We start from the raw sequence: 23362 nt of genomic DNA, 5'->3' as shown, positions 1-23362 counted from the left end.
TATAGACACATTTTGGTCGAGATTAGAATGTTACGGACCATCAATGCCACAATACCTAAGTAGGTATTATTCAATGACTTCAGTACATGGTATTCAGTTGTCGAGCGGTCATTTATTAAAACTCACCAACAATATTATACTTGTCACGTATTGAATGTATCTATGCAATCTATGATATGAACAAGTATGCCTAGTAAATAGTTATAATATCTTTGAATTATGTTTCCTGCGGTTGGATCATAATATTGCCAACTTAACGTAACTTATATCATAAATATTTTCGTTGGCGGGAGTTCATGGTTCACCGTTTTGCTTCAATGGAGGTGAAGAGAAATTTTCCAACATGATTAACAAATTCGTTATACATTCAAATACGCCTTCTTTTGAAGAAATGACATGTATTGTTTGTTCTATTGACGTCAATGAAAAACGCGATAGGAGTGCGATTTCCAATTTTCACTGGCAAATATTAAAATGCAGGTAAGTAAATAAAAATATTAAAACTAAAATCCAATAGAAAAATATTATTATCAAACCCATTTTCATAATATAAATATCATCCAATAATAAATACTGTTAACATTCTTTTGAAAAATCACAGATTATTTGAATCAATAATGTATAGGTGAATCAATCTACAGGGGCACCGTGGGCAATTCGCATTGCTACAATGTCTGTTTCAATGCTAAAAAGTGTACAATACACCAATAGAACTGCAAATTTATTTTGCCACGGTGCCACTGTAAAATGATTTACCTATACATATAATTCAATAGTAACACATAGTTTTTTAGTGTGAATTTCATAGTTTCCTTTAATAAAGTATGATGTTATTTTTTTTACATTTTTGCAGGATGTTAATTTTTTCAACTTCAAAAATAATTGTCAGCCCTGATGCAAAAAGCAATACTGAACTGATCATTATTTTTCAAAGGAAATCAACGGATATAAAAAAACTTCAAATTATTATAGATAAATTGAATATAAAGGTATGTTATTGATATATTTTGACATTCTATTAAGTAGTAGAAATATAGTATGTTGGTAAATTTATGTCAACAATACGGTAGCATAATATTTTGAATAGTGAGGCTTGACAGAGATTAAATCCAAATCTATAATGAGTTAAATATGTAAATCACCATTATTTCCGATCCAAGATTGTGTAGATAGGCGTTTACATTTTGATGGTGTCATAACAGAATGTTTATGAGGATAAGGAGGAATGACGTCACTGTGCATCTACCATTGGTGAGTGGGTATAGTGCCTGAAGATGCTGAAAGGGAAAACCCAGGTCGCAAAAACAACTCAAATGGAATAGTACAAAACTTAAATCCACTAGAATATCGGTTATTACAATCACGAATATAGCGAGATCTCGGATCTAATGAGGAAAGACCCATTAGCTCTTGGCCGTTCATAAATATAATACAAAGACCCCTTTATTCAAATACAAACGTCTTATATATTATATCGAGAGCGACACCGGTGTCCCGTCTGAAACGGGCCTTAGACCTCTTTTCACACACAGTGAATATTATTGCGTGATTATTATTCGCTGATGTGGACGACTTTATATCGGTTACATGTAAATTGTACGTAAAACATTTCACCGTGGCACAGTTCGCCGTGAGCGTTCTTAGCGGAAAGAGATGACAATATACTATACAGTCTCCAATTTTATTACATTCAATATGAACATTAATTCAATTTTCATAGCTGATTTTGGCAAAATTCATGAACCTAACCTAAGCCTAACCTAACCTAACAAATAATCCAGTATATCGGCTATTTTCAAAATTTGTTTGCTGCTGGCTTCCTGTAAAGTGTAAACCGACAAGAACCGTGTTTTATTTAGACATGAATATTATGTCAGTACTATACGACCCAAAGAGGTTGGACGGTCTTTAATATATGGCCATATATTTCCAATACAACATTTCACGGTGAAGTACGATACAGCGAACTCCATACGTACAAGTTTTCGGACACGCTTTATATTACTCAATAAAATTTTCTGCGTGTGTAAAGGTGGTTAGAAAAAGAATTTATCGTGATATTAAAAAATCATCTATTTTAATTTCAGGTTTTATTATCCATGGAAGTGAATGCGAAACTCTTTGAAGCATGTTATAAGTACACATTGACTGCTAAACTGTCACCATCATGGAATTTAATGGAAACTAATTTGTATATAGCAGGAAGGAACTTTCTTACTGATAAACAACCGTTAGACGCCATCACATTAGACGTCAACGTATCGAGTAAGAAGATTCAAATATAGCTTTAATATGACTAACAAAAATTACATTTTTATCTATTAATGTGTATGTTACGCCGAATGTGCGAAATTGACTATTACATGAAATGGGCAAAATTTTGCCTAAATCATGAAATTTTTCTGCCTAGTTCATGCATTGGGCAAATTAGATAGTAGCGCTACGGTGGTGTTTTTTGCAACTAATCAAACTAACCAAATGTGTCAAATATCATTGATTATATAAAAATATACAAATCAATAACTACAAAGACGTTCATATCCATTTACTATGCCCAAAAAAAATCTAGAACTATAATATGATAACGAAGGATTTTATTAAGAGGTATTTTCGCGATTTGATTCGTGCTTTGGTATCAATCGTGCAATGGTCAAATGTTTGTGATAGTACGATTTGATAGTTTGTTGACACTTGTTAGTTAACCTCAAAATGAACATTCAGTTGAATTCAGAATTACAAAACCTAATTTTTCCCACCATGTCCGATCCTAATAGGATCATATGGGCCTCCACAAAGTAGAGGGTTATATTAACAGATTTTGTTTTTTTACGAGAAATGGATGTCAGCCACTTGCTCAACCTATTAGGTCCATACCCTGACTCATACACAAATTGAAAAACAATATGACGTGTTCTTGTCAGACCCAGGATTCGAACCTGAGACCCACGGCGTGATAGTCCAGCGCTTAAGCCACGCGGCCACCGTGAAAAACGCATTTTCTGTGCATTTACTGATTTATACCAGTATATTATTCTTGGAATCTATTCTTAGATAATGTTGCAATCATACAGTGTAGAAAGAATGATCGATACATCTACTGATATTTCAATATACGACAATGAAATTTGTTTTTCGTCTCCTGAAAAATTGACATTTGGTCTATTCGGGAAACAAATCCTAAAGCGACGATGTGTCAAGTGTTGGTATGTGCTGTAAATTTTTATAGGATTGGTTATTAACCACTCACCCTGAATCTATGATAGTGGTGGTAGATGAGAAGAAGCAGAAGGGAGAAAATAATTTTTACTGTAAATAAATTGAAATTCTATTCTATAGACGAGGTGATCACTCTTAAATTGAATTGCTTCAAAGCAAGACTTAGCCAGATGAGAATCGAAGACCTGGATATCATGCCGAAGAATCTGGACTACTTTTCCAATATTCCAGATGCATCCTTGTCGGAATTGTCACTCATGGATCAGTGGATTCATGTCATCCCCAGGTTAATTTTATACACACATATTTATTTCCAGGACTATTAATTAATTTGATTAGTTTTTAAACAAGACTAAATAAACATAAGATTTAAGAATGCAGAATTCTTCATTGAAATTACATAATATTATCTTGTAAAACCTAACAAGCCTATTAGAATAATTGCAGAAAAAAAAAGTTAAATGGAATGGGATTTGAACATACATCTTTCGCTTGCAATTAAGCTACCGATCTACCTAGCAAATAGCCTAACCTAACCTAACCTAACAATAATGCTGTCTTAAAGTATTCAAATTCCGTCTTTGTAATTTATAATAGTATGTGAGGTTAGTACTTGAATCAGTAACTTAGCAGTAAGAGCCCTGTGCCGGAAAGTGAAAGTCGTGCGTTCGAATCCCATTCGTTTCCTTGTTTTGTATTTACAAATAAAATAATTGATACATAAATGAATGTTCCCAGGTTCGAATCCTGGGTCTGGCAAATACACATGTTGTTTTTCAATTTTGTATCTGAGTCAGAGCATGGACCTATTACGTTGAGCAAGTGGCTAACATCCATTTCTCGTAAAAAAAAAAGAAATTTTATTAATACAATCGCCCAAATGATCTTATAGGAACAGACATGGTCAAAAAAAAATGTTATTCTTTAATAGTCCACAAGTACCTACTCGTAATATGCAGGAACGCCAGCAAATAATGTGTCACAACATAAAAACATTGCAATTTTTGCTTATTTAAAAAATATCATTCTCGAATAGCAGGAATGCTAATTGGAACTAATTCTCTTGAAGTGTCATAATAAATAAGTTATTTTTTTTTATTATTCATCAACCATATTTCTCATTTTATTATCATTGCAACAATTTACCACTTCTAACAAGTTCTGTTTTCAAATAAATATTTTTCATCATTCCTTTCTGTCATTATTTGTTTGTCAATTGTTTTGCATAGTATGAAAAAGGGCCGTATAATAACCATCAACAAGACAATACCTAAAGTGTCACCTTTCAACCACTACAAGGATATAAAAAGACATTGGAAAAATATTGTAAGTATTCTTTTAGTCTAATTTTTAAAACAATTAAATTTTTACACTTAACCCATTCGCTGCGGACCTTTTAATTAATATTTAATTACCACATTTAAATAATACTAGCTGAGCCAGCTGGCTCTCGCCAGTCTGTCTCGCTAGGTCTTGCAGACAGCTTTTCGTCATAGTGACATGGTGTTGGATTTTAATATAATTGTAAAGTATGCATAGACGGCGCCATAGTTTTCCCTTCGGGATGGATTTTCATTCACATCAGACAGTTTGACATTTCGCTGATTTGTCAGTTTTACGATTTGCATGTCGTTACTGCCATACAAATTTGGAGTCATATGCGTAGTCTATTCTGGAGTCTGGCCTTCACAATATCGTCTGACCCCACTTCAGGCTGCTAGGCCTAGCAGAACAGCTGGCAATCGCCGATTGCTACCAATGACATTTTAATTTTAATTCAATATATGTGTAGGTATGTGCATTTAAATATGATAAATAATTATACATCTCATTCATTCGAATATACAGCAATATAATGTGATTATCATAAAAAGCGGTCCATTATATCCAAATATTAATTTCTTTCGGGTCCCATGTACATAATAAAAAAAGGTTAGCAGCATAAAAAACAAATTTAAACATTGTTTTGTTTAATTTTCTATAAAAAATAAATGCCTGCAGCCATAGAATAATATTTAAAAAATCAAATTTTGAATTTAAAATTAACCTTAACCAATATAGTTTCCCAGTGCGGGACATTCATATTGAGACAAATGTTATAAATAATAAAGCAATACATATTATATCTGAGAGGAATAGACCAATTCTGATAAAAACAGGAATTTATAAAATCTAAAAATGTGGAATCTGCTTAAGGCCATGCATTAGTTGAGGCACGGTCTAAAAAGATCGTTGCTAGGCGATGTGCGGATTGCGGGTCGCGGGTGAAAATGACGCCTGTCAAACGAAATATTATTTCTCATATAAATCCAACATACGTCCATTTTATGTTCTGTTTATTATTCTATTAGTATCAATAATAATATATTCATTGACATGTTTGCTTTTTAAAGTAAATGGGTAAAGTTTTTAGTCATCTTTACACGATTTTAGAATTAATTGGCCCGTCGCCATCACGCAGCAAAGTGACGTGCGTCCGACTCCACGTTCTCTCAATGAATGCGAAGCAAGTACAAATTTTCGTCGCGCGTACAGTTGAACATTATTTGGCGTTTCACTGATGCGTCACCTTAAAGAGGCCTTCATCCAGCAGTGGATTGATACAGGTTGATGACGATAATGACGATATATAAAAATCACAAATTTTAAAAAATATAGCAGTTTATATGACTAAGAAGAGTAGTTAGGTTGGGATAACCTTCAACCAGCAGTGTATTGATCTTGGTTGATGATGATAATGACGATATTATGAATGGGTAAATATAATATCAGCAATTTTGATAAATATAGCAATTCAAATGACCGACAGAAATTCAAACAACTTAGAGAGGCCTTCATCCACCGGTGGATTGATTCAGGCTCATCATGGTAATGGAAATATAAATGGATATATTATAATATCACCGATTTTGATAAATAAAGCAATTGAAATGATAAAAGGAGTAGAATCAGGCATGGGAGGCCTTTATCCAGCAGTGGATGGGTTAAGGTCAATGATGATAAGGATGATAGAAATAGGTATAATATCACAAATTCGTTAAACCTATAGTAGTAGAATCAGGTTGCGGAATCCTTCATCCAGCAGTGGATTGATTGTGGTTGATGACGATATGAACATGTAGATAAATATAATATCAGCGATTTTGATAAATACAGCAATTCATATGACAGAAAGGAGTATAATCAGGCTATGGGAGGCCTTTATCCAGCAGTGGATTGGTTCAGGTCGATGATGATAAAGATGATAGAAATAGGTATAATATCACAAATTCGTTAAACCGATAGTCGTAGAATCACGTTGCGGAACCCTTCATCCAGCAGTGGATTGATGATGATGAAATTCAAGACTGTCAAGAATACAATCAACGTAGAGATGCCGTTATCCAGCAGTGGATTTATTAAGGCTCGTGATACGAGGGTGGGTCAATAATTCCTTAGAAAAAAGCATTAAAACAGTTTTTATTTTTGTATTTTTTTTTTATTTCTCAACATAATCTCCTTGGAGCTCAATACATTTGGTTAGACGTTTCTCAATTTTTTTTAAACCGTCAGAAAAATAAGTTTTCGGAAGGTCCTCAAAATAAGCATTTGTCCGATCGATGACTTCTTCATTTGAAAAAAAACGTTGTCCACTTAGCCATTTTTTTAAGTTTGGGAAAAGGAAAAACTCACTGCGGGCTAAATCTGGCGAATACGGTGGGTGGTCGACCAATTCGAACTTCAATTCTTCAATTTTAGCCATTGATCGTAAACATGTGTGAACACGGGCATTGTCCTGATGAAAGAGGATTTTTTTCCTGTTTAAATGAGGCCGTTTTTCTTCAATTTCGTTTTTTAGCTGGTCCAATAAAAATGCATAATAATCCCCTGTTATTGTTTTTCCTTTTTCCAAATAGTCAACGAAAATATTTCCACGTGCATCCCAAAATACAGTAGCCATAACCTTACCAGCTGATTTTACGGTTTTCGCCTTCTTTGGACATGGTTCGCCTTTCGCAATCCACTGCTTTGACTGTTCTTTCGTCTCGGGAGTATAGTGGTGTATCCATGTTTCATCTACAGTCACAAAGCGACGAAAAAATTCATCCGGATTGCGTTGCATGAGCGACAACAGGGCTTTAGAGGCCACCACCCTATTGCGTTTATTGTCGACTGTGAGCAAACGCGGCACCCATCTTGCAGAAACTTTTTTCATGCCCAATTTGTCATGTAAAATAGAAATGACGCTACCTTTTGAGATCCCTGTAACCTCAATTATCTCACTCAACTTTAATCTTCGGTCACTTAACACCATATCGTGGATTTTATTGATCATTTCTGGTGGAGTCACCTCTACAGGACGTCCTGAGCGTGGTTCATCCTTTGTTGATGTACGACCACGTTTAAATTCATTTAACCAGTTATAAATAGTTGCAAGTGAAGGAGCAGATATGCCGTGAACTAAATCCAACTCATTTTTTATTTCCTTTGCTGTTAACCCTTTTATATTAAAATGTTTAATAACAGCTCTAAACTCAATTTTCTCCATTTTTGTAAACAAGCAAATTTTTTTTTTAAATGTACGAGAAACACACAACAACCCGACCAATCTGATTGAAACTTCGCAGCATACTGAATCGGTAGTGCCGCTGCATGAAAACAAACCGCTTACAGTACTAGTCGCGCCACCTGTCGGCTTTTCTAAGGACTTATTGACCCACCCTCGTAACAATGGCATTATAAATATAGATAGGTAGATAGTATAATATCACTGATTTTGATAAATATAATAATTCATGTGTAAGTAAGGAGTAGAATAAGGCTGAGGAGGCCTTCATCCAGCAGTGGATAGGTCCAGATTGATGATGATAAGGATGATAAAAATAGGTAGATATTATACAATATCAGAAAATTTTGTTAACTACTTATAACAATTCGTATAAATTTCTTTCATTGTTTGCAATGGCAACTTAATATGACTATATCTATGGAAATTAGTAGCCTAGGTAATTATTCGATAAAAAATAGTACATAAACAGCCACAAAGAAGTATTTAAAAAAAAATCAAATTTGTTATTAATTAATAGAAAACTCATCAATAAAAATTTCTTGATTGAAATTGATTATTTAACTGCTAATAGAAATATCACATTTTTTCGATTAATTCTGCAAATTCTAAATTTGAATTCTGACACGTCAAATGAACTTGTTTTGCGAAAGAAAACAAATGACAATCTAAGTCTATTAGTTTGACAGATAAAAAGCAGTGACATGGTTTTAGATTATATTTACGTAGTAATTAGTGAGGATATATGTATTTATTTTGTGTCAAAACTCAAGAATACGCCAATGTGCTACTTACAGATTTGAATAATTTTGTGGAATATTAATTTAGATTTGTTAAATTTCGATTATACAGAAAGTATTAAATGACATTATAATCAATTTGAGGTACACGGACAGCAAGATGCGAAAATGTATGGTGACGGATGTAAAACGCGATTTAAAAACGATATTATCTGTGATTGTGTCGAGTTATATCAAATTTGTGCCCGATTCAAATGGAAGTAGATTTGGGACTCTAAAAATTGAAGTGAATTCCTTTAATAATCAACAACAAAAGTTGACGTATTTTCCAAAATCTCTTAGGATAATAATATATAGGAGATGCTGAATTATATCTAATGGCCACCTGATGGGCAACTCACCAGTTGCATTGGACGCAGCGAATGAGTTAACTACCCCATTGAAAATAACACTGCATGGAAAAGCGGCAGTTTCCATTTTTGTAAAATGTTCACGGGTCATTTAAAATGTCTGATTTCTTTCTTATAGATATAAATTCTGAAGAAGTATTTTTAAATGTTTGTATATTTTATAATATAGCTTTTTTCAGAAATTAGAAAGTTATAAAGGTCATGTGGTCATCTGCGGCACTATTACCAAAATTTTAACTGCCGTTTTTGTTTCTAGATCCCTCAATTGAATATATACATACATAATATTAGAGTAGAAGTGCAAACCATACAAACATTCATGTCAAAATACATTTTTATAATACAAAAGAAAATATATTATTGTATTTCTCACTCATTCATCTATTTACATTTATTCATCATATTGGTAAAATTGCATTCAAGTTTTTCAATGTCTAAAAAATAGACGACATCTATATTATATTAATAATTATTGTCTACATATATCGCTAATTAGGTAGGCAATGACTGTGTTCAAAATAGGGTCTACTTAGCTAATTTGGTGTACTTCCGTGTGCTTTTCTATTTTACTGTTTCTTTTTTCTTAAATAGGTAATGTTACAAATAGCGCCTTAGTACATGTGCATTGATTTACTGGCACTAATAGTGTGTAAATTAAACTATCACGATAATAACTGTTTACATGTAATAGTGCTGACTGTAGACGCATTGTCATTGTGTGGTACTATTTGATAGGTACCCTATCCTATAAAATATTACATTTACAATGGTTTCAGACAATCTTTCAACCTCATTTTTTCAATGGAAATAAACAATTACAGTTGGTACCTTTACAAGATATTATTGACATTTGTTTCAAAATAATAGTTTCCTTTCAGTATGGATATCGCCTACCAGAAAGCGATTCGGACCTGATATATTACGAGATACATTTCCGTCCACTGGGGAACAATCTGTACACTTATCCGTCGATTTGTTTGCGCCCCAGGGCTCCACTGCTTACCCCGCCGACTCCAACACATGCTGTAATATATTTTTTTGTAATATATTAGTTTAGTATTTTCTTAGAATTTTGGTAATGGTTTAGCAGCCACTTTATGGAGTTTTCAATGTTCGAGAAAATGAGAAGAGGTATTTCTATCTCATAAAGATGTCGACATATTTTTTCAGACATAATTAAATTTAATGTTGGCCACTATGTCTAACAAAAGATGAGATATATGCCCCACAACATAATCCATAAATATGTACCGGTCTTCTTAAGGGTGTTGAAGTAAACCTCTATAAAGACATAGGCTTAATATATCGAGCGTATACTGACAGAACGCATTAAGTCACAGTGCGAATATATTTCCATTAGACAGTGTCGTTTGTATCTTAAGATTTCTATATATCTAAATCAAAAATTTAAAAAATTAAAATTTAATATATTGTGTCATATCACTAACAAGTATTATCTAAAATGTGTCCACGAATGTCATATTCGTGTAATATTCTTATTTTTTTATTCTGGCAGAAAATGACTTAATGCGTTCTGCGTGTACGAAATACAGGACTTGTAGCACGCAATATACACAAATAAATAGCAAGGAAGATGGTGATGAAAGTGAAGCTAATTCACAAACTAAGGATAGTACAACAATGTATAATAAATCTTTGCTACTGTTTGAATTTACTTCCAGCATGAAATACTCGATCAATTTTTGACAGATTTACAAAATCGAATGCCTTTGGTTTTGGATAATGTCTTGAAGTTTGAGTCTCCCAATAGATTCCCTGCCAAATTACCCATGTCCAATATTCCAAACGCTCCCAAACCGGATGATGCACCCTTGGTAAGTTGTACACTGAAATTGAAAAAAAATAAAATGATATCTAATTTCTGACTGACATGTACTTCTCTATGCTCTCACCCTCCACTTCCGTGCTTGATGATGTATGACTACACAATAATTATGACAGATCGTCTTGAATGTAAAAGGCGCCATTATACATGTAATATTAGAAAAAAGCTCAACACACTTTTTGATACCAATCTTATACAGGTTGGCCCAGGATAAACATGAAAACCCAGATTGAAACACTGCATAAGAGTTACCATTTTAGTAGCCATGTCCACCTCGAGAATCATCGGTCCATGTTTTCATTTCACGCAAGGGTGTATTTTAATATAAATTTCAATATACTTTATAATATTTTACATATAAGTAGAGACCGGATTATATGCAACATAAAAAGCTTGAAATTTGCATGAAAAGTGTCAAAATATGCAACATTAAATAATAAAAAAATAGTAATTTTTAGTTTTTTTATTTCAAAATCAGCATACAATTAGTAAGTAATTAATTTATTATTAATTAACAATTATTTAACATTTTGTTACTCTTGTAAACGTTAACAATCAGGTACTGTTCCAAATGTTCGGTAGTAAGAATGTGTCTTCGATCACTCAAAATATTTTTGTAAGTGGAAAAGGACCATTCCACATCCACTGAGGTAACTGGGCAGTATTTGAATTTGGGTGCTATGTTAGCACTTATTGTTTCTGGCAAAAGTTCACCCGCCCCATTAATAAAACCAGAGCTTTTTCTAAAAAAACAAAGTTGCCGAAACTCACTTCTTGCCAAACTTTTTACCTACTAAAGAAAATTATATTCCATTATCATTTAAAGAACTTTTCCTATGCCACGAAGTGCATAAGAAATTAAACAAACAAAAATATTTGAATAAGAGTATATAAAAGTATAAGTAGTATCCATGGCCCCCATATCCTAAAGTGGGCCCTCAGTCCAGGATCTTTGGCGGTCCCCCTACATATCACTAAGTTTAAAGGCAGTGTAACGCTCTATATTATCATTTTTCAAATGGTGTTCGAGGTAAAATTAAGGGTATTCAGTGTATCGACAAACATAAACCAAAAAATGCAATTACACAACCACATATTACGCTATATTATATTATTATATTTTAATACGCCTGAAGGAAATATGCGCCGCAGACGATTTTTTTTATGATTAGAGCAAATTTGTCATGTGCGTTTATCTCACTTATCTGGTCGATCCTCCAGGCTAGAGCCATGTCAGTCCCCCCTTTGTGGCCATGGTGATTTCCAAAGTTCAGTCCAATTCTCGTCTGGCAAATCGTCTCATTCCTTTTCTTAGTGTTAGAGTCTATGGCCGAATGTCTTCCACTGAGTAACCACCGATCAACTAATTTTGAAGGAAAATGTCAAAAGTGGTTCGACGAGTTTGATAAACAAAAGTGCCGAAACTGTTTTGGTCTTCAACGAAGCTCTTATTGTGTTAATAATTGGATTCATTTCCAAAAATTCGCGTTCACATTCACTTGAAGAAATGGTAATAGAATTCAATGCCTATAATTTTTCAGGGTGTTTTCATATCATATTAGGAAAATTAACTTGTACTCTGTAAGCGCGAACATTGTTTCGTCTAATTGCTTTTGAAACATTAAAAATAGCGTGAAAAAAGGTGCCGGAACGCCATTCCACCGTGTTACATGAGAAAAAAAGCCCTGAATAAAACTATCAATTTGACACAAAGGTTCAAAGCCTCGGTTATAATTCAAAATGTTTTCAAACTTTTCTCTAAGTTTACGCGGGAATACCTCTGGCAATGCGCAGTACATTCGGCGGATATTATTCATTAACTGCATAGATTCAGTCAACGCCAAACCTTGAGTTTCAAGCTTTTTAATACTCGTACGTATGTGGGAAAAATGAGCTAATCACAGCTATGTTTTTTTATTATATACTAGAATCGTTAAATGCTTCCTTGGACTGATAAACTGCCATAGCCTCTGCACTATCGAAGTCATGTACTACACCTTTGATGGCCTCGAAATATAAATTATAGTGACACATATGCATTGTCACTAGATTTTATGTAAAATATGCAATAACCGGTGAGAATGAGCTAAATATGCAATTGCATATAATCCGGTCTCTACTTATAAGTAACTTAGGGCAAACCAATGTTATAGAATGAATTTTTCAATATTGTATTTTATTCTGGCCCGCCTTATACATACTAAGTTTATCCATCAAAGGACTTTTATTGTACCAAGTACTAAACATGTCTTTTGTGTCTATTCAAATTTTAATCAATATTTTTGTATATCCAATGTCATTCTGTTTATCTATCACCAAAACTTATCAAACCATTAAACATATTATACTATGTTTTCTATTACACATTTATGTTCTCCGTGTTTATTTGTAGGTACTTAATTAGACTCTTCCACGTATAACGTGGGTAGGTACAAGGCGTTATAATATCCCATTTATAAACAACATAAAATAATATTATTTATCTTTATCATTATACAAGGAAACAATATTAGAGGAAAAGGTTTTGTGATTTTAACTAAATCAGCAGTCTGAAGAGATTTCAAACTCTCAAAACTCTCATACTAAGAAGGATTTTGCTTTTGTTTCCAGCATGATAATCAGGATGCTCTCGTCGTGGACATGTTTTCAGACATAAATTTTCATGATGACAATAATTTCCAATCGATGAATACTCAAACCGCAGATGCAACCCAACACATCAGTTTGTGTACGCCGACACCAAAAATTTTCATCGAAGATGAAGAGAGAGAACCCCCACCTAAAATAAAGCCAGTGTTTACAACCAAAAAGTTTAAGCAGAAGACCACTGCCATATGCACAGCTGGAGGAAAGATTGAAGAGAATAAAGAAAATCTGAATGTGACAGCTGATTTAAGGAAAAATATCTTTGAGAGCCACGCTTGGCCGACCGATAATGAAGTCACCAATCCACCGGTTGCTACCAATAAAGTTATCATTCCTAAATTTTCCAACAAAGCAACAAAGATTCCTAGGATTATCAAAGCGCCAACCGTTAAACCTAAATCTACAAAGAATAAAGTTGTCCCCAAGGTGAAAACTCCTCTAAAAACAGTTATTATACAGGAGAGCGAGTTTCCAAAAAAAAATACATTGCCGGTCACACTGAAAAGTATTCCAAATGTTACCGTTCCATGTTCATATGCAACTCTTACTGTTGTTAGCGATGGCTTGACTGATCAAATGGGTTCATCACAAATATCTTTCAAAAAATCCGATGAAAAACAACCAATTGATCAATGTTCCCAAAATTCGCAAAAAGGAAAAAGAAAGGTAATTAATATACCTATATACCATAGATTTAAATGAAATTATTTTGCTGATCGATTCAAATATCATTGCATCCTAATAATAGACTTAATTATCTGTCTAGACTGCGAAATCTTTAGTGTGAGACCTGGCGGCGGAACTTGTCGTATTTTGTTTATGGTTTTCGATTTCGAAGTATTGTAAGTACTGAAACGTGAGAGGAGGGGATGTAGTTCTCCAAGCCCCGCCGCCTATCACCGTAAAGATTTCGCACTATATCTTAATTCGTAAATCATATTTTAGTAAAAAAAATAGATTTTTATTAAATACGCTAGTATAATCGAACACCTACCTTCTACATTCTACAACAAAAATCTTGTAATTCGTGTCTACTAGGAATTGTTGTCATTTCGTATAGAGACTGCTTTTTTTATAATTTTAAATTTCTATATAAAACTGAAATTAAACAGTTTTTTTCTGTCTCGCTGCTGCTGGTTTTTATCTATGAGGATTAGTAGTTACGTTGATATTATTGTCACATCCAATCAGCGCTCGAAATGGAAAACTTTACGAACCGGAGTGCTCGATAATTTTTTGAAAATATTAACAATTTTTTCTAATTTCTGGACGGAAGACATTTTTGGTACTCGAGCGTAAATTGCGGTGGGACTTGGACCATGTGGACAAGCTCTTAGAATTTCACATTAGCTCAAGCACTGATAACACACCGCTGAAGAGCACCGCATCAGAACTACAAAAGTAAACACTAAAATTTCCTAAAAATTTCATTTGTGGTTTTTATAATTTTTAGAATGAGTCAGGTAAACCTGATGCTCCCAAGAAACGCAAACCAGAAGTAAATTTGTCAGCGGTGGATATTCCAGGAATGGCAATGAGGGATTTGTCAGCACTCAAAAAACTGAACTCTCAAACGTTGATGGCTTGGCTGCGCTCTCAAAATATTGCTGCCAATACAAAAATGCGGAAACAACAACTTTTGGATAAAGTTTTGGAAACATTACAAATCAAAGATCCGGCAAATAATATATTGCCGGCATAATTTTTGCATAAATCATTTATCTTTTCTACTTTCCTGGCCGACATGACATTGTACTATTTAGTGATAGTTGGGAATAGAAAGTAAATCTCACAGCTATTTGACTAACTTTAGTAATGTGCTTAGGTATAATAATATTATTTTTCATTAAATTGTTGCTATTTATATTATGTATTTATGTATCACTTTTCCTTTCAATGTGACATTGCATACCGTTCGTAGTAAAATATAGTTATATTATAAGGACATTGAATTTATGTATTTCCAATAGATAAAAGAATATGCTTCACTAAATATATCAGTGTTTTTTTTAAATTAATGCCCATAATGCAATTGAACCTGAGACCCACGCCGTGGGTCTCAGGTTCGAATCCTGGGTCTGGCAAGTACACATATTGTTTTTCAATTTGTGTGTGAGTCAGGGTATGGACCCAATAGGTTGACCAAGTGGCTGACATCCATTTCTCGTAAAAAACAAAATCTGTTAATACAAACCTCTACTCTGTGGAGGCCCATATGATCCTATTAGGATCGGACATGGTCGGGGAAAAAAAAAATGCAATTGTATGCCTACAATGGCAGAGGGTTACGCGTCAGGCTTATAATGTCGCGGATCCCATGTTCAATTCCCGGATCTGACAAAAATTCACACGTTTTTTAATGTGTGGTTTGACCCAGAGTACGGAGCTAATTGGTTGAGCAAGTGGCTTACATCGATTTCTCATAAAAACAAAAATCTGTTAAATAATATACGGAGGCAAATACGATCAGGATCGAATACGGAAAAAAAAATATTATGTAGTTTAAAAATTATGTAATGAGATCGGGCAGCAATGGTGAACCTTTTCATGGTTCCATATCAAAATCTTGTCATAATGGATGGCGTACCGCATATTTATAATACAATATTTAGCAATTTTCAGCTTAAGACATAAAATAACATGTTAATAACATATATATAAGAGACTTATCAAAAATTTATCAGATAATTCAATACGTATTATCTTGAAACACATTCTTGTTAATGTCAGTAGAATGAAAATTTACTTGTGTTTGGTGTGTCTTGTAAAGTAGAAAAAAATGAGATACGTTTCTTTGACCCTAAGAGGTTGAACCTGTATGGTACAATATATTATAAAAAGGCGCATAAGATAATTGGTAATAAGTATCGTCTTAAAACAAAATAATACGTAAGATTTCGAAGTTTACGAACGAATCATCCACAAAGACCGCCAATCGTCAAATCAAAAGGTAACCGGCGACTGCCCATTTGCACCGAACGCATTGCATAATATGGCTGCGGCGCCGCGCACCTGACTTTTATTATTATATATTATATATATATATTATTATATAGACAAAAACCGGTAGGTGCCAATCTGTATATTAATAATTGAGGGCTGAGAATTAAATGAGAACTTATTTACAAGACTACCTACTTCGTGATAATAGATAGAAGTTTTTTAGGAGCAGCCGCGCCAAGGATTTTCGCCGTGCGGGTACCAACCCAAAATTGCCCCCCCCAATATTAAAATATATTTTAATGGAATGGTTTTAATAAAAATTATCTCGTTTTTTTAATACCTATTTTTAAAAATAATTACAAGATAAAAAGTACTTTTTATAGTTTTTTAACGTTTTTAAATTTACTGTTGAATCATATAAACTTGACTTGACTAGCTTAAACGATCAAAAAAATTGTATTGTTAGAAATAATACTGAAATGTCATTTTGACACTCATATTGAATTCCATAGTAATGCATGTATATATTAATAATTTCCTAGCAACCAATAATAGTGGATTGGATTACGGATTTCTTCCGAAATAACTTTTCATACAAAACAGAATTAACTGAAAATGAATTTAATTCTATTTAAAGATGGCTAAAAGTATTAAAAAAATGCATTGGCATCATAGACTATAGATACATCTAGACGCCACCCGTTGCATTGCTAAATGAAGCTGCGTGCCATGCGTTTGGTTTATGGGCGAGCGAACGCATTCGTCTACAAATGTTCGAGACCATAGACCATTTCGGTAGTGCTCGCCCAAAGTGCTCGCACTAGACGCTCAGAATTAAAATATAATTTTCTATTTTTTTACGTTATATAGTATTTTTAAGCGGTCAAAATGCAACCATTGGGTAAAGATATCCATAATTTAAGTTATTTTAAAGAAACACTAGGTCATGATATTAAAATATATAATAATATACAAATATATTATCACGAACATGTATCGACTTACCTATGAAACGTAATACCATCTTCTTGCTTATCAGTACGGCTACCATATTTCAATACAACACACAGAACCATCTTTCCTACTTAATTAACTAAAAATATTTACCACTGACTTTATGTTTAACACAAAAAATAGCAATTTAGCAACACGAGCTACAACGCTACGTGAAGCGATTCATCACGATTTGTCGGCGATACTTTTGGAAACTAACTAAAACATATGTAGACCTTTTATCTTACTCTAGCGCGTGTCGCAGAGATTATAAGGGTGCCGAATACTTTCTCACTCGCACTCATGCATCGTTTTTGTTCAGGCCTTGATTGGCATCGTGTTCTGATATATTCTAAAAGTTTCAAATGTCTAGCTAGTTGGGAAGTTAATTAAAAATCGATTGCAAGATTTGTACCGGACAAACAACCACCGAACAAACAACCACCGGACAAATAAGAATACGACCTAATAAAAATGTAATATTCTGAATTATAAAATTAGACTTATGCACATTGTAATGTGAAGCGATTTCTAACTATTGAAACTTATGCATCGATGGAATTGGCCAGCCAGGTAAAAACATTTTTATATAATTAATAGCATACGTGAAGATACGTGCCGTAGTCGACTTTTTACTGTCCATGAAACAAAAAACAAAACACAAAACTTTGCCTTTTATTAAAATTTTATAGCTTCATGAATCACTCAATTTCCTAACTTATGTCTCAGTCGATTTCCTAGTATCTTTTGAGGTCCATTTAACTCAACTTTAAGTCAACTTTTTGCCTTATTATAGTTGCACACAACTTTGCTGAGATGTTGTATACCAGCTACATAGAATGTTAGAATCACAGATGATTAATAAAAGAGAAATGCGCAAGCCAGTCATTTGTGTTAGTACAATTATTATACTAAGACTTTGAACTCAGTTTTGTTTTATTACTTAATGAAAGTCAGGCCATTAAACGCAAGAAATACAAAGCTGCCTGAACGTCTTCAAATATTACCAATATATGCATTTCGTTTACGTGACAAACTTTAATGCATATTATGATTAAGATTACAGAATGATGTAAATAACATGCTTTTAAGTTTATCTCATATTTCTCCACTCTCGGGAACTTCTTACGGCTGCACCTAGAAGGTTATCAAATTCCTTTATTTTTGTGCTGCCTAAAAACTTTTGAAAATACCTACCGCATAAAAACTTGGGTGATAGCAACAATGACATGTCATTGGATAGCAAAGAGATTGGATGGAATGACATTGATCCAATCTCTTTGATAGGACATTTATTTCGGTGTGATGTAAAAAAAAGTTGTTGGCATTGATCTGACGGAATTTCTTAAATAAGTGGTCAAAATTTTTAAGAATAAACTCTTTTTAACCGGTCTTACTGAAACCAAAGAGGTTGGTCGAAATTCTATATTTTTTGGGATAAAAACATCATAGATAATATAGGTAGGTACCGTCGCTATATATTAAATGTATAGACCTACAAACTTATCTGTAGAATGGTCAAAAATGGAACCTACAGTGCGAAATCTTTACGGTGGTAGGCGGCGGCTTGGAGAACTACATCCCCTCCTCTCACGTTTCAGTACTTTCAATACTTCAAAATCGAAAAACATAGACAAGATACAACACGAGCGGCGCCACCAGGTATCACGTTACAGATTTCGCAGTCTACGAACTAACATAGGACGCCATTTTGAAAATTTCATTCGAATGTCAGATTTTGTCCAGTTACGAGTCTTGATTGGATAGTTTTTGACAGTGGCTCCCCCATCCCATTCTTCAGATAAGTTTATAGGTCTGTACCTCCTATGTGGTGATTTTTACGAAAATGAGTTATTGATACCACGTGATGCGCATTTTTTTTCTCTACATACCTACTGTGACACCCCCGTATGGTCCCCATTTGGGGATGTCTTTGTGTATCTGAAGAGGCCCGAATCGGTATCGAAGCCAACAAATAATAAAGCGCTGATTACGAAAATAAATAATAATAACAGAGCCGAGCCGGCAATGCCTTAGAGTAGATTATAATATGTTGAATGGCAACAATGCCATAATATAACCGTTGACGATTTGCAACGTCGTTTTTTTTCGACGACGGTTTCGTTGGAAAAAATCACAAGATGGCGCGGAGATCGCGACAAGCAGCAAAATCGCGAACGCGTACATTTCGCCCTCCGTAGAATTAAATTATTAAAAAATGTAACCATATAGTATAATATTAACGTTAAATAAACCTCGCCGTTTCTGATAACAATTCCGGTGTCTTAATTATCCACCTTCATCCCAAATACAGACGATAAAAAAAGAAAACAAAACACAAAGTGACAGTTGAGAAATTCTCTTACCAAAATGGAGGGAAGTGATACTACTCTTCTGCAACATCTTTTTGGCTACTTTTCTAGGCGCTGTTGTCTACTAAATGGGAGGAGCTTGTTAGTTTATAATGGAATTGCGGTTAAAAATGGGTGGAGCATGTTAGTTCACAGTTTTAACACGTAGCCAAGAAGATGTTGCTGATGAGTACGTAAAAAACATGACTACTTTAATATTATCTATGACCAGTGTCGCCAACCGTACTATAATTATATTATTTGTACTATATCTTTGATCCACGTATTATTTACGATATTAAAACTGTATAGGTACCTAGTTCGCCTAAAATACTATTATTTTTAATATCGGAAAAATGCGCAAAAAGTACTAAAATTTTTAAATATTTCTCTACCATAAATTGGTGCAAAGTAGGTACCAGTGGCGCACCCAGGATTTATTATTGGGGGGGGCAAGTAGGAGGGTTAAATATAGTTTTCATGCAAATGAAAAAAAAACATTTAGTAGGATTTGAAAATTTTACTTACAGAACAAAATCAAGTTTTCTATTCTTTTTACAAAGCTCTTGAATTAGTTCGGCCGTGGTTACTTTAATACATTGGACGCTAAAGACGTAACGATTAAGGTGGTCATTCGATATAATTAGCATGTTATTTAAATGTGGTAATTAAAAAGTATTTAGGTATCTAGTCAGCTGCAGTCAATGTGTTTTAATCTCTCTGTGTATGTAAAATAAGGCCATTCCATTTAATATTGACTACGTCATGGTATGTCACCATGTACACCATAATGTTTGTTTTATGTATATTTTATGTATGTTTTTAAAAGGCGTAAGGTTAAAAATGATCTTTCACTGACGCATGTTGTCACTGTGAAAAACTGTAACTAAAATTACCCTTAACAAAATGGAATTTATTTATTTTGAAGTCAATACAATTAATGTGAGCTTGTCGGATTTTACAGATTTCAGGATGATTAGGCCTTCAATTCTTTATCTAAAAGCAAAAGACGTTCTGGTTTTTATATTAGTTATTGTTGAGAAACCGATCACAAATAAGATGTTGAAAACTGTAGCAAGATTTTCAGTGCCCTCTTGTAGAGACCTGGATATACATCTTGGGCAGAAATCCAAAGTTCCTCCATAGTTATTTCACAAAAAATATTTTTGATTGATTGATTCGAGTACGAGTTGACAAGGTGACCAATTCTTCATCTTCTCTTGGTACGAAAATTCAAAACTCGATATAGCAATCGTAGCAAATGGATTTCGTATGCAGTCATAATTTTCTATATTTAAGGAAGGAAAATAATATGCAATCTTTTCTTTCAATAAATTGAAATGTTCTGTTATAGCGTGAATAATTCCCACGGCAATGTTTTCGTTCAGTGAAGGAAACATATCTACTTTATTTTTCCCTATTATTCGATTTTTCCAATGAGTTATTTTTTTTCGAAATCATCAATTTGTCAGTAGATTTCAAAAAAATTCATGCTTGTGTTAATGTTATTTAAGTACTTAATTAAAAGTATCTGCTAAATATGCCATTTTAGCACACCAATCATCATCATTCTGAAGACGTTTTACAAAATCATCCATACTTTGTTATCCATCCTTAATTTTGGAAAAAACGAATAACCATCTCACTTCAGTGTGAAAAAGCAAACATTCGTACTTAGCTTCCGCAGAAATGCAAAGTTTTTTTAAAAATGCCTGTTTTTAATGGTCTGGATTTGATGATATTTACCATATTTACAACTTGGTCCAGTACAGGTTTTAGTGCTGCGGTAATGCTTTCGAAACTATAGATTCCCTGTGTAAAACAAACAGTGCGTAAATATAATATTAGGGTTTCTTGTCTTTGCAAGGGTAAAAAATCCTTTAAATGAGCCTATCATTGACGGAACACCATCCATACAAATTCCTCCATGATATTTTAAATTGTTATAAATATGAAGAAATATAATCAAAAACATCTTGTCATGTCGTACGCTCGGTGAGTTCTTTGCAGCATAGATATTGATTCACTATTTTGTTTTCATTTATGAAACGAAAACCTGTGAGGCCAACGGAAAATGCATGCGATCGATTCGGCAACATCGAAATCACATTAGATCTTTCATAATTTCACGAAGGACTTTTTCGGTTTTCACTATTTCACTATTTCACTTGCAACAAGCCAGCGGTGCACCGGTTAAGAACCACTAGTCTAGAGCAGTGGTCGGCAAACTCATTAGTCAACAGAGCCAAATATCAACAGTACATCGATTGAGATTTTTTTGAGAGCCAAATTTCTTAATACATAATGATCTTATTTATTGATAAAAATTAAATTGTAGGTAAGGTATCTAAAAAACTAAATCATGACAATGACTAACAAACACTTAATGTGATCAATGGCCTTGCATCTCCTTGAAAAGTTTGGATAAGTCAGGTTTGTATGTTAGCATACTTAGCTCATACTTGCTGTTGAAATTGACACAATTTTATCGAGTGGAATATGATGTTTTTCCATACACTCAATTACAGCATTTGCAATATCCTCTCCACGTGTTTGATATTTGAATGGCAATAATCCTACAACTTCTTACTTTGGACCTGTAAATGAAATAAATTGTACAAAACGTGAAACTTGTGCTGTATCATTTATGTCACAAGAGTCACGTTAACTACTATTGATAAAGTTGAAACCAATTTAAGATCTTCGACTTGCTGGTTGGTTATATTTAAAGACATGTTGACTGTTATATCTTTCACTGTTTTAGCCCGTACGTGGTCATTTGTGGCAGAGCCACACTCAAAGGGCCAAAGAGCCACATGTGGCTCGCGAGCCGTGGTTTTCCGACCACTGGTCTAGAGCAACAATATTAATGCCAAATTCCACCGAAAAAAAATGTTTTTTTAATTTACACCACCACCGACTGTGGTGGGCATGGCCCCCACATCATGAATTGGGCCCTTAGGCCAGGATGTTTGGTGGGCCCCCTTACCTTTCACCAGAGTTCAGGGCAATGTGATGTTCTACAGTAGTGGTCCTAAATGGTATTCCGTGGATTTATCTATATTTTTAAATAATCCCCTTGAATTATTGATTTGTCCGACCTCATATCATATTATCGATCGTTATCATACTATGAAACACTGGTCGCGACCCCCTCTTGTGGTAGCCAAGTAGCATTCGATCCTTCGATATTGGATAAAATAACCATTTTTATTTTTCTAGAAACACTAAAAATAATTGTAATATAAAATGATACACGTGAATTATCATGTAGTTACGTATATTATATTTTCATTATACTACATATTTTTTTTGTTAATTTTGATGAAGTAGTGTAGCACCACATGCGATTTTTTTTTTTAATATAACAAATTTCTGGTGTGTGTTTATATCACAATTGGACGAGCCGCCACGTCGGACCCTCTTGAGCCTGGGCCCCCAGGCTGTAGCCCTGTCAGTCATGGAACATCGTGGTGGGTGTAGTCATTCTTTTCGCCGAATTTTTATCGTCGATTTTGGATTTTTTAATAGTGAAGTTCCAAAATATTAATTGAAAATGGAAAAAAAGTATTATTGCATTTAACTTATACACAAACAGGGCTCGAAATGGACCGGAATGCACCGGAGCGCCGTTCCGATTAATAAAATCTCGTAGGAAAATAATTTGACCG

The 23362-nt window shown here is 33.8% G+C and overlaps 1 protein-coding gene across 1 annotated transcript; it reads left to right on the top strand.

Moving 5' to 3' along the window:
• Nucleotides 1-343: 343 nt before the first annotated feature.
• On the top strand, nucleotides 344-15219 carry LOC147065939 (uncharacterized). The gene is made up of 8 exons (XM_085955953.1): nucleotides 344-480; nucleotides 854-989; nucleotides 2088-2265; nucleotides 3337-3502; nucleotides 4446-4542; nucleotides 9791-9937; nucleotides 13369-14070; nucleotides 14858-15219. Exons 1-8 carry the CDS (start codon nucleotides 344-346, stop codon nucleotides 15104-15106), a joined length of 1812 nt encoding a protein of 603 aa, XP_085812079.1. The 3' UTR covers nucleotides 15107-15219.
• The last annotated feature ends 8143 nt before the right edge of the window (nucleotides 15220-23362 follow it).

The sequence above is a fragment of the Rhyacophila brunnea genome, unplaced genomic scaffold (genome assembly GCF_057557595.1).
Source record: "Rhyacophila brunnea isolate RB1 unplaced genomic scaffold, BYU_Rbru_1.0 scaffold_5, whole genome shotgun sequence".
NCBI classification, from domain to species: domain Eukaryota; kingdom Metazoa; phylum Arthropoda; class Insecta; order Trichoptera; family Rhyacophilidae; genus Rhyacophila; species Rhyacophila brunnea.
Note: the sequence above shows the minus strand (reverse complement) of the source record. Positions and strands in the feature narration are given on the sequence as shown.

Bases quoted from the DNA above. Each gene is read 5' to 3' on its own strand.
- LOC147065939 (XM_085955953.1), top strand. From the start codon at position 344: ATGATTAACAAATTCGTTATACATTCAAATACGCCTTCTTTTGAAGAA. The intron at 3,503-4,445 runs GTTAATTTTATA...TGTTTTGCATAG, and splicing joins TGGATTCATGTCATCCCCAG to TATGAAAAAGGGCCGTATAA. The intron at 9,938-13,368 runs GTAATATATTTT...TTTTGTTTCCAG, and splicing joins CGCCGACTCCAACACATGCT to CATGATAATCAGGATGCTCT.